Consider the following 13,103-nt stretch of genomic DNA (forward strand, 5'->3'; position numbering starts at 1 on the left):
GAATGAATCGTCTCTTGGGAGATCTGAACCCTTTAGGATTCTGATGAACGATTTCCTCCTCTTTTATATTTGTTAAGGGGGTTTGAATCTATTATAGCAGCCAATTGGTAGCTTTTCAGCGTGCCCTTTGGATCTCAGACTTATCATGTTAATGCAAAAAAGAAAAACCAAACCAAACATAGGACATGTCTGAGTCCTTGAGGATTCAGGGAATGTGGAAAGAGACGGAATTCCAAGGGCTTTGGCAAGGTAAGGGCACCTGAGCGAGAGACTATGTTTCTAGATCTAGCACAGTCATGAAAACGGTGGACATCTGAATCCTGCAAGATGGTCTCTTCATTCACTCGCTCACTCATTCATTCATTCATGTATATATGTGTTCATTCATTCAGCAAATATTTATTGAACACCTTCTTTTGTACTAGGCACGCTGCTAGGCACAAGAGATATAAAGGTGAATGAAACTCAGCCCCCTAGTCTTTGAAGACCTCATAGTTTATGGGGAAGCCCAATTAATAAGCAAGTATTACCACCTAGGGTGAAGGGTGCAAAAGTGAAAAACAATAAGGCATGTATATACAGTGTTTCGGGGTAGCACGAAAGTGGAGTAATCAGTGCTATCTGGAGAAGATGATGTTTAAGATGTGTTTTGAATGATGAGTAGGAGTTTTGCAGACATACAAAGGAAAGGAGGCTTTCTGGTAGCCCATGTGGGACATGGAAAGGCTTGGGAGGGTGAGCCAGCTTGGGTGAGTGGTTGGTCATCTCAGAGCAGATTTTACTGTCTGTGTGATAGACTCTTTTTTGTTCAACTCTCTTATATCTCTCTTTCCTCATTTGCCATAATGACTTTCCTTGATTAAGGAGGAACATGAAAAGGGCATGGATGAACAGCCTGTTTACCTTCTGTAGGACAAGATCAAGCAAGAAAGGAAATGATTCAGGCAGTAGGAGGTGAATCCCCTTTCTTGGTCTCAGCCAAGGAGTCTTCCCAGAGTCTCATTACCCATGCTTTTCCCTCTGGACCTGCTGGCGTAGCATGCAGTTGCCATGGTGCTTGGCCTGAGACCGGGCTCAGCTTGGGGTGGCAGAGTCCTGCTGGTCTGGGTCCTGCCTGCCTTGGTGTCTGCCAGGAGAGGGAGAGGCTCATAAAAGGCTGTCATCTTTACCCACCTCCCCATGAATTAGTTACCTTTATTCATTATTCTTAACTGTTTTCCATCAAGGTTTAATTTATGATATTAATTAATAGTGAAAAGTTTTCATTTTTGTCTGTGTACACAGGTGGGGCTTATTTACTGCATAAAGGCATCTGGCTGAGGGCACTGGATGGGGTCTAAAAATCCAACCTGCACTACGCCAGCCAAGCTGTGCCCTCTGGGGCTGCCATAGCCCCAAGGGGCCCTTTTTTTAAATCTACCCTTAAGGGCCAGGTAGGTTAGCACAGTCCTCGAGTTCCCTATGGCAGGTGTCTGTGTCTGCACAGTGGGCTTTGTCATTTCCCCTAGGCCCTCGGGGGTTCACAGATTCTGGTTTCACCACTGTTCTAGATGTAGAAGATGACAATGGCACATTCCCTGTGCCTTTGAGCAAGAGAGCTCTTCAAAAGCAGAGACGCAGGAGGACTGACAATCCTCCTGGCCCCTTATATTAGAGAGGGTAGCCAGATGGATACAGTACCAGGAATCAGATTGATTTTTATCTTGTTGCTGTGTAAATAGATTTTAGTAATTAATTGAAGAGGTTTCAGGGTCAGCATGGGAAATAGATTTCTATTAATGTTAAGGTGTTACTTAAGTATAACCTCGTTGACTCCAGTCAGTTTTTTTTCCTTAATATCCTGTTTTTGTCCTGTTTCCAATAGAGGTGCCATTTTAACTTAATTTTAATTCATCAGATTAATATTTGAAGGGCTTTAGTACTTGTATGTTTTTCCTTTCTCAAAGTATTTTTGGGGACCATAACCTGATTTCATCTGGAAAAACAAAAAAGGAAACACCAGAGTTGGTTGGATTAGATTCACTGTGCCTGTTTTAGTTCCTCCTGCTTCTTCTCATATTAAGATAGCCATATGCTGTAGAGTTTGTTTTTTTAAATTTATAAAATGTTAAACATATTGCCAGGGGAGAACTGAGTGTACGTGTATTTTATAAGTGCAAAATTTAAACGTCTTCTAGGAAATGGAAAGCTAAATCCTTCAGTGTATACAACCAGATCATTCAGGATTGAACTACCCCAAGGGAATTTTGGGAATCTTCCAACCATAGCTCATGGATATCCATCCCATGGACATTTGTAAATATTATGAGGATATCCTTTTACAAGCCTATAAAACAAACATTCAAAAAAAGTTTATTGCAGATTAGTCAATAAAATGGATTTTGCCACAATGGTTAATTTTACTACTTCAACTAATGGGTATTGGCTGAAACAATGTTGCAAAGAAAGAAAAGAATCTTGTAAAGATACACAACCCATGCCCCAAATGGCTCAGTCCCCAAATTGTCCTACCCACCCAGGGCCTGGGAGGCCTTTGCAAGATTGTTAGGGGCCAGGCCACAACAGGGGAAAGCCTTTTCTAGCTTCTAAAATCTTCTGCTGAAAAGTGATTTTTCAAGGCAGATCAAGATTATTGCCATACAAGAAGCCTGGAGAAGATTTGGCAGTAAGAGATGAGAGTTTCACTCCAGGCTTTGTCTCACAATCTGATTGGCTGAAATGCCACTGAAAGACTCCATCCCCCATGCTCTAGCTAGATCATGGGCTTGTCAGCAGCTAACCTAGGCTGTGGATGCAGAATTTATAAGGTGAAGGAGATCATAGGAAAAGCACATATCAAAGGATCATATTGAAGTTTGTACTTTCCGTTTGTACTGTGCGGCTGGAAGTCGTGGAGAACAAGGAACAAAATCAAGACATCATTTCATCTCACAGCAATTGCCAAGCACTTTATCGAAAAGAGGAAAGAAGGAAGGAGGGAAGGAAGGAAGTTGTCAGTCTCAAACTTACTCTTTACAGTGAGAACCCCTTCTCCTTCTCTGTTACTAAACATAATCTCTCAACATCTCAGAGAGGCCGCTCTGCCCAGGATCCATGTGAGCTGCTTGATGCCTGGCTTTTGTGCCTGGGAAGACCAGGACTTTCCATAGGAGAGTTTCTTTTCTTCCTCTTCATTAGAAGCAGGGGAAATACCACTAAGTTTGTGCCTTAAGTGAAGACAGTTTGGCTCAGTATAAAAAATAATCAAAGGATTTTCCAAAGAGCATCTGATATTTTAGCAAGATCTAGGCAAAATCAAAGCAAAACAAAAAAACACATCAGTAAAATGCATGAAGCACATCATACGTACGAAGCAGTTTGGTTTCATTCAGGAAATATTTGGTGACAGGCCATAGAGGACCAGAAAGAAAGCTTCCTGTAGGTTTTCTGTGAACAGAACTTGACATCGTTTTGCACACCTGTCCGTTTCAGATGACGATTGTTAAGCTCCCTCTGTACCTGTAAGCCAGTCAACTATCACATTAAGTAAAGGATGATCTCAAATCTAAAAGGAACTCAAGTCTCATTAAGATGCCCACACTGGCAGAAAGTTGGGGAATTTCTCTTTGCTGAAATATTTGGATGGCTTTCCACTTCACTGTTCCTGCAATGTTTCCTTAAAGGCTGTGACGTCAGCACTGAGAGGAAGACCCTGTGTGCCAGAGCAGTTTTAGTCTCCTGGATCATTACCCGCATCTTTCTTTCTTTCTTATTCTGCTAAACCGCATGAAATCCAGGCTCGGAGGTGCCCATGACCAGTCACTTGGCTGGGATTGTAGTTCAGGGTTAATTCCGTGCCAACACAGCTGAAGTCCAACTCTGACCCGCCAGAACCTAAGCATTTGCATTGAGTCTGTCCTTCTGATGTGTTCCATTAAGCCGTGAAAATAATTTGTGAAGGGATTTTTGTTCTGAAATTAAAGATGATGAACATAAAACTGAGGCTCTCCCCTTATTTAAAAATATTTTTACGTCAAGTTCTCTTTACATCCTTAATTATACAAATTACATTCTTATAATTACCAACACACGTAGGTATTATTTCTAGTAGCCCACTTTCCTCAGGAAGGGGAAATTCCTAGGAAAAGGATCTAAGTTAAGGTAATTTTCTACACATCTGCACGTGTTTTTACTCACACTGGGTGAGCAGATGGCCCTAGAGATGATTTTTCAGTGATGATCTCAGGAGAGCCCTATAGACTTAGTAAATTTCCTGACTATGACAACAAATGGTTCCATGAGTGCAAATATCTGTGAGGCAGTTAGGCAAACACAGGAGAAAAATGTTAACTCCCCTCTTACTGTCTCTGCCCAGTCTGGGTGTTTAATATTACATATAGACATACACATTTGCCTTCTGTGAAGCACTACACCTCCCACTTCTGAATTCTTTATATTCTGATACACAAGATCAGAGGTGCAAAAACATGACCTCGGTAACTAGTCATAACTTACAATTTTTGAAACTATTCTGCTCTCCTTGAAATTGATTCTAGAGCTTCAAAATTTAAAAAAAGGAATATAATAATTTGAAAGTTTGTCAAGCAGTGAAAGGTAGTATATTTTGACACACTAATTTAGTAACTAATCAGTTTTCTAATAAACAATCAGCAGTTCACTAGCATGTCATCAGCACTTCAGGAGCTCTGGAGAGGGGATGAGCTGCCCATGGATGTTAATGAATACACCAAAAATCATTAGCTGATCAATACTTCTGAGTTATTTTCATTGAGCTGATAGGGCTGATACATTAAAGCTGACATTATACATTTGTCAAGATCACAGTGCAGTTTTTAACAGTGGAACAGGCTGCTAAAAATATCCCCCGAAAGACAATTGAAAAAACACAACTTCCTCATGCTGACACATTCAGCTGGTGCAGGAGCCCTGAAAAATCCAAGCATGATAGTCAAGCTCCAGCCTCCCAACGATAAAACATATGCAAGACTCCCTAGTAGGGATAGATGTGTTTTATTTTTATAGGTAATTATTTCCCTGGCAAGGCACTTTGTATAATTTACTCAAAAGGAAAAAGACAGGGCTGCCTACCGGGTAGTGGGGCACGTGGCAAGTGATTGGGCGTGTGTGGATTTTCTTCTGATGGCTTTACCACAGCCCTACTAGTGCAGGGACCTGAGACCGGAGGTTGCATTATTTAAAAGAAGAACGACTGTCTGCAGCTCTCCTGAGTATCTTTTCCTTTTAAGGTTTCAGGAGAGGACATTAGGGGGAGCGCTGAGGGGGCTGCTGTACCCCAGTGGGTGCTCGGCCAGTGCTCCAGGCAGCCCAGACAAGTGGAATAGTGACAGGGAAGCCACTGTCCATGCCCAGCTTGCTGCAGCAGTGTGCGTGTATGTGTGTGTGTGCGTTTTGAAGGTTGTGTAGCCATCAAGCTAGTCGGTGTGTGTTGCAGGGAAGATGGCTTAGGCCCAGGGTCTCTAGGTTAGCATTTTTTTTCAGTTAAGGAGAGGAGGAGATATTCCTGAAGTGCGATGCCAGTGTTCTCCTTATCAGACACACCAGCCCTTAATTACGGCCCACGTGTACATTCTTCCTGCTGTACCTTGTAGAGGTGAATTTGAAGCACACAAACATTGGTTGATTTCGGGTTTTTCTGAGTCCCCTATCCCAATGCAAACATTTTTTAACCCTAACTTTGGTGGAGCTGTGATACTCTAGCTTTTGCCCAAAAGCGGTCACCCACACCCACCCGCCACAGTCACTGAAAACTAATGCACTGCTTCTTCCAGTTTCCGTATTCAAAGATATGGCTCTCTGGCTGCTGTGCTGAGGGGAGTAGAAGTCCCGATTTTAAATTAGCAGCAGGTGAAATTCTATTTGTCATCAATTTCTCTTTGGGGTTACGGAGCAGAAAACTGCAGACAAGCTGCTGCTTTGATGGCTCACTCCTAAAAATCTCTTTTTGTTCTTTATCTATTTGAACTGACAGTGATCAGAGCTGCAGCAGGACAGGGCTCTCTGGAGAAATCACCTTCCCTCTGCCTATTGACAGATCCCTCTGTTCTGCATCAGCCGGGCTTTGTCCCATCACAGGCATCCAGGCCTTGGAAGGAGCCACCAATTAAACCTCTTGAGCCGGTAAAATCTGAAGCCACTTTGGAGTGTCTGTTCTGATTAGGCAGGATGAGAGGAAGTCCATCAACCTGCAGGCCCTGCTCCCTGGTCTCAATTTTCTCTCTTGCCTCCACCAGGTGCGAGAGGTGTGAGAGGAGCTTCACGCAGGCCACCCAGCTGAGCCGACACCAGCGGATGCCCAATGAGTGCAAGCCAATAACCGAGAGCCCAGAATCAATCGAAGTGGATTAACTGATTGACTGGTTGGAATTAAACTTCAAGGAAAGTCATGATTAAATGTCACGGACACTTAAGCAAAACCAAAGATTTCCTCTGAGCAACTTTCAATCAGTCCCGGAAAACCAAAAGCAGTAATAAAATAAGTAAGATGTTAAGAGATATTGATCCTGGCGTGGAAGTCAGACCAGGAGAGAGATTATTTATTTATGACTAGGGATGAGACTCATTTCAGTGGACAACTAACCTGGGATGGCTCACATTTCCAGTCCCACCGTGTATTTGCTTTGTTTCTAAAAAGCTTTTTTAAACTGTTATTTAATACCAAAGGGAGGAATCGGATGGGTTCTTCTGCCCACAGTTGTGACTAAGAATGCACAGGGACTTGTTTCTCGTTGCACCTTTTTTAGTAGCATGATTCAAGGGGACCCATTGTACAGCCCTCTTCCTGCTGTTTCAGATTGGCCTGGCCTGCCTCAGGCTGCCCAGCAGGGACCACAGATTCGGGAGCCAGAGCCTTCGCTGAGTCCAGGCCATCTTCAGCCCCATGGGTGCTCCATTTCTGTGTTTTCCACACTTATTATTTCTCGTGCACTTTTCTCACAGCTCCTTCCATCCAGCAGCCTGGTCTTGATGCAGAAGAACCTGGAAGTGGAAGAAGATGGTTTAAAATTCAAAATTCAAGGGGAAATAAAAAATGGGGACTTAACAGTGTCCTGTCAAGATTTCAAAAACATTTAAAATGTACGGAGCTTCATAATACAGTATATTGTTCTGAAGCAGCTAGTGAGAAAATTTTGTTTTCAATAACATTTTAGCTTAAAAAAAAACACGAAAATAAAGTTCTTCAGTATGAGGCTGAATATAAGGTATTAGGCTTCCAGTAATTTTTTGTTCTGTCTATGCAAGTGTTGAATATGTGAGCAAAAACAGTGCCAAGCCCCACTGTCAAGACCATTCTAGGCACTTTCATCTTCCTTCCTCGTACCTCCAGGGGAAGCCTGGGAGGCCCTCCTGAGTGTGGGGCATTTCTGCAAAAAATAGGTGAAAATAGGCCAGACAAGGAAACCTTGAGAGGAGGAGCCACGGAGAGGGTTGTGGTTAGAAAAGACCGCCCTGAACAGCTAATTTTTTCAAGAGGAGTTCCCTTCTCATCCCCTCCGGCCCTTGATAATATTCTTCTTTCAACACTGATCCACTGAAAGAGAAAGGAGTATGTACACAGTTTCACTGATCTTTGATTGAGTGCCAGGAAAATGGGTGTCACTTCAGCTACCCTTTGGGCAATTTAGCAATGGTGCTCAATCAAATTGTGTCGCATTCCACACAATAATCCCACATCAGGAAGAACTGACGGCTCTTGCATATTAGCCATTAACTCCCAGCAGCATCACGAAGACCGAGTGTACCTTGATGGCCGGTGTAAATCTGAACAGTTTAGAGTACTTACCAGCAGCCATCTCTTGTTTGTAGATTTCTTGGTCACCTGATAGCAGGACACAGCCCGTTAAGGAACTCCTTGTCTTTTTAGCCTTGCCATTGTCTTCTCTTAGCAAAAATGTGAGACACATAACAGAACTGGCCACTGAGAGGCAAGGATAGCTGTGGTTTGGTTTAATCTACCATCATGTATTTTGTCCTCAGAAATCTTCCTCTTCTTTCCATTTCACTCCCTCATCCCTTAGCACCCATCTGCCACATTTAAAATGGAGTGAAACGGGGCCTCACTAATTGTGTTTGTAACTTATTGATATATGTCTCAAAATAATGTCTCACAGAGGAATTTGGCTAATTCTGACCTCCGTTGCCCAATCTGAAGTCGTTCCGATTTTCCCCCATTTCTTGCTGTCTCCTTGTCACGGAAGTAGTAAGCAATCTGTGCTGCTGTGTAACTGTTTCTGATGGAAAATATTTTCTTCGGTAGATTGGAATGTGTTTTGCTTTTATAGTTTCTTGCCCTAAGTGATAGAGAAGTTTGACAAAAGTGTGAGCCATTGGGAAGGGTGGAGAGAATATGTAGCCATATTAACCCAAAATCTGCAAGAAAGTGACAGACTGGCTATACAGATGAGCAAGCTGCTCCATTTATTCAAGTTGAAACATTTGGTTGTACTTTTTCAAAATGATAAGGGACTCATCTGTATGTTTCTAATACTGTTTTCAGTGAGAAAAACCAGTTCTGCCTTTTGCCTCATTTCACAGTTTTACACAGTGCATCCCACCCTGTGCTCATGAGCTCCCACGCGAGTATAAGCCTTCACTCCAACCTTGATACCCCGCCTGGACAGAGTCTCCATAACAATGGTCTCTACCACTCTAGTGGCTTTGCCAGCTGATCCCAAAGTCCCACTTAATATGACGGTAAACTCTATACTGAAAGATTCTTCTAGCCTTCTGCTCATTTAAGTCTCTTTTTCTCCTTTATTAGTAAGGGCAACTTTTAGCATGTCTTTTCTACCAAATTTGGTCTGAAAATATTTGCTACTGAACAAATAGAAAATTGGGGACATTCAAAATTTTCACATTGCTGAGCCATTGCTGACTTCTAGCAGACTGGCCTTGGCCATCAGTCTACAGGTAAGATAGGCCTATACCTGCCAATTGACTTGGAGCCCTGAAGCGGGTACCGCCATCGCTTGGGTCCCAAATGCTCTTAATTGAAGCTGGGGGTGGGGGGCAGTTCTCCTTAAAACCTCCCAACAATTGCTTTAGCCTTTTCTATTTAAAATTGACAGATATTTCCTAGGGACACTGCAAATGGGTGGTAAACACTGCAGTCATCAAGATCTGTCAGTTTTCTTTATTAGCAACTTCCTAATTAATCATGGTATAAAAAGAAAAAAAGAAAAACTCTGAGTCATTGAGGAGAGGGGAGGATATCTAAGATGAGAAAGGGAGACTGTAAGAGCTGAATCCGTGTTTGGCTTTTGGAGCAATCGTTTTTTGCCCCTTTCTATCAATGGGGACTGAATTTTTTTTTTTTTTTTCCCCGCAATAAGACATACCATCCTAGCACATGCCAGTTTGTCTAGCTAAGAGCCTAAGCTAATGGGGGTGATTCCAGGTGGGTGTGCAGACATCACATTTCTAGAAAAATCTCAGTAACTTTAGGTAAAGCTGAATATTTTCCCCAGGAAATGTGCGTAAATTATTTTAAGATAAGCTTTGCGTTTTGGTTGTCTTTGTCTTTAAAAATGACTTTTTTTGGAAGAGATATGCTTTTATAGAGTTGTGTGGATAGTTAAAACTATAAAACTCAATCTTGTGTAATTTATATAATTTGATTCAATTAGTAAATATTTATTGAACGTCCATTCAAGTATAGCCTTATGGGGGAAAACTGTGTATAATAGAGAAGGTTTACGGTACACTAGCGTCCTCACAGGGCTTACAATTTATTGGATCGTACTTTGGGAAAAGTTCATTCTAGTCGAGATAAACAAAGATTTACTAACATTTACCAACTCATCAAATTTTTTTTGTCAGTTGATTGGTTCATTGTTTCATTTATTCATCAAGTATTTATTGAACTCTTATTTTGTATAAAGACCCCATTTTAGGTGTTCACTGTAAGGAGTTTTACTTAATTGAATATTGGCGAGAAAATAATATTCTCCCCCAAGCGTCTGGCTAATAGCATGGGCCTTTTAGGCCTTTAGACCATTGTCTCAGTGAAGTTACAGAGATTGCTACAACTGGGAGAATCAGAAAGATGTAAACTCAGCTGGGGACCAGAAGGTAGCAAATTTCAAAACAAATTAAGATACACAACTTGGACTTCTTTGGCTGATCAGCCCCACTGTTGGTTCTTAGCAACAATCTCAAGATACCAGGATTAGGGTCTGGGTCTTAAGATTTTTATGACCCTATTCCAAGTGATAAGGTAACAAATGGGGACAGGGCTGGAGTTACTCAGGGCAGGAGCTCTGCAGCCCCTGTGTGAGTCTGAGTGGCCTTGTGAGTGTCAAGCCTTGGCAATGCAGCCCTTGTCCCCAGTGTGTGGGCTGTGGTGCTCTGAGAGGTTTCAGAGAGCACCATCAGGGTGGATATTCACTGCTGGTTGAAAGGTAGCAGTTGTTTGGTTAAGTTTGTTTTTGAACCTCACTGTCAAGCTCTTTATGCGCTAAAGCTGGAGGATCTTCCTCTTCAGTGGCACCGCCTCCAAGGCCCCAGGTGCCTGGCACATCATTGCAGAACTAATTGCTAATAATTGGCTCTGAGTTGTGCATTTAAGAAACTGATGTTTCATTGCTTTTCACAGTAGAAGTAGCATCATTACTGTTATTTGTTTTGCACCAATTTTAAAAATCAAATGCAAGTGGCTGTTGAGTCATTTAAAATGGGAAACGTGGCACATCTCACAAAGCAGGGCATTTCCGGAGCAGCATGGGGTCATGGGTCCTCCTACAGGCCCGGGAGCCTGTGTTGAGAAGCAAATCCATCATCCTCATATTAAGGCTACATATGTCTACAGAAACCAGGCCAGGAACAACAAATAAACTAAATAAACACATTTTCAAAAAAGTTGGTTTCAATTTTCCTTCCTTGACGTGAATTTAATTTCATTCCCCACAGCCTTTACCAATTCCTGACACCAAATCCTGAAAGATACTAAGAGATATGCTTCTTTAAGTGATAACAGTAGGTTTCAGAAATGTCACTCATCTGTCAAGTTCCTTTCAAGGTGAGGAGGTTTGGGGACATTTTATGAAGTGACAAGATGTTTAGGTCCTTATCCACCCAAGAGTTTGAGGCTTTCCCCATCACTAGTACTTATCTGAACTACCACAGAATAAGAACAGAGTCCCAGGAAAAGCCACATATTTCAAGCCTTCTCAAGATTAAATTCTACAAACCCAACAATCACCTGTCACATACAACTGGCCAAAGAGAGCCAAACTGAAAAGAATATTGCTTTATCTATGGAAGCCTTGCCATAGATGTTTAGCCTGTAACCCACAGTTGTGTTTAACATTTAAAATATTTATTTGATTTATTCTTTTAAGTAATGTATGTCAGATGTTTCATCAAATCAATATGAAAAATGATAAAAAAACAAAAATATGCCATAAAACAGGGCAAAGACATAAAACCATTGAATTGTCTGCCCTGTATACTGAGATGCTGCCATTGTACTTAGGGTTACAAAAGAATCTGCTGAGTATATTTTAATGGAAAAATAAAATCTGAGCTTATTCCCTCAGATGTCGGGAATAATAATAATGATAGTAATTTATATTGTGCAATCGCTGTCAGGCACTGTTCTAACTGCTCAACATGGATTATCTAATTTAATCCTTGTAACATAGGTACTATCATTATCCTTTTCTCCTATATACTTAATCTTATCTTAGCAGCTTTACATTTTCACCCTCCAAAACCACACGACAGTAATTTTTTAAAAGGGAAAATATCTCTTTATTCAAACTCTTTTTAAGCATATGAGCTTTTTAAAATAAACAAACACAAGTATAGTTCATTTATCAAATGAATTTGTGGAAACAATACTAAAATATTCTCAAAATATGCATTATTATAGTTGCTGATTTTGTATCTCTAAATCTGTGCTTCTGGACAGCAGAATTTCAAATATCCCACTGCTGGCAGGTATTGTTTTATTTTTCTAAACATGCAACTAAAATTCCACAGTAAGAGAAAAAAAATCCTCTCAAGTGTGTGATACACATTAGGACAAATGGCAAGAGGCAGGAAGGCAGGTTATGTTGGACACTGGCCAAAAAAGAACTAGGCTTGAACGCTATTGACAAGTGAAAACACATCCTGAACGGGGCTAAGTGAAATCTAGTTTTCTTTCTTTGCTCCGACTGAATGCTAAGTGAGTTACTTTTCAGGCATCAATGGAGTAATTATGCAGTTGTGTCCATTAAGAATATGAGCTTCTGTGGTTAGGCTGTTGATTTAAAGCACTGAGGTAGAAAGACTGGAGTCATTGCAGGTTTGGTTTGTCAAAGGCACAGATAATGTAGTTCTGTGCATGGGGTACTCAAGGAACCAGTTCAAGTTCTTAGAAACAATCTAGATGAGACTATTTGTGAGAGGTATTCAAGAAGAAAGTTTACAAAACTTCTTCAGGAACTGACTTAATTACAGAGCAGTTCTTTACCATGGTCCTGAAATTACAATCTATGTTACTCTTTTCCAAATATGGATTCTAACAGGCGCAATGGTTGTCAAAACGATGAACGTGTTTTCCCCGTCAGTCAAACACGGTGGGCTCCAGTTGGTATTTCCTGTTTCCTGCCTTGCAAAACATCCCTGTTGCTGCTTTTCTCCCCAAAGCTTGGCACATCACTCCTGACTGAAAACAATCTTGATATAGACTTCAACAGCTTGGAGATATTTTTATATAGCATGACTCATTCATGTTTTTAAAAGCTCCTATCACCACAGACGATAGGTGATCACCGCATGGTGGGGAGAGTGGCCATTTTAGACCAAGTGTCCACCAGCTTACTGTCCCTGTTGATCCCCATTCAAGTGTTGTCTAACGCTAAAAATCAACCCTGGTAGACTCACTTTCTCTGAACAATTTAGTACACATACTCAAGCTTCTCCCAACTTGGAGAGAATAAAATAGTAAAAAACAGGCAAAATTTCTCTCCTGGGAAGTTCTAAGTACTCTGTGAAAGACGTTTCCCCTGGTACGAATGCAAATGCCAAGTTGGTGACTCAGATATCGAGGAAAACTTTGGCTTAGATCAGCAAAATTAGTTTGGAAACCTGATGTCCCC

The 13,103-nt window shown here is 41.4% G+C and overlaps 1 protein-coding gene across 2 annotated transcripts in view; it reads left to right on the forward strand.

The window, feature by feature from the left end:
• Window positions 1-7,144, forward strand: part of PRDM6 (PR/SET domain 6) — a 99,357-nt gene extending 92,213 nt beyond the window's left edge. Inside the window, exon 7 of one of the 2 annotated variants that reach the window (XM_022588676.2) lies at window positions 6,252-7,144. In XM_022588676.2, coding sequence (XP_022444384.2) covers window positions 6,252-6,366 — 115 coding nt within the window. In that variant the 3' untranslated portion in view covers window positions 6,367-7,144. Of the gene's footprint in view, window positions 1-5,989; window positions 6,152-6,251 lie in introns of those variants that run through there. The other variant, XM_089909232.1, reaches the window with a different exon arrangement.
• Window positions 7,145-13,103: the final 5,959 nt, after the last annotated feature.

This window comes from Delphinapterus leucas, chromosome 3, assembly GCF_059928025.1.
Source record: "Delphinapterus leucas isolate spDelLeu-1000000601 "Yukka" chromosome 3, BTC_Dleu_Yukka2, whole genome shotgun sequence".
Classification (NCBI taxonomy): domain Eukaryota; kingdom Metazoa; phylum Chordata; class Mammalia; order Artiodactyla; family Monodontidae; genus Delphinapterus; species Delphinapterus leucas.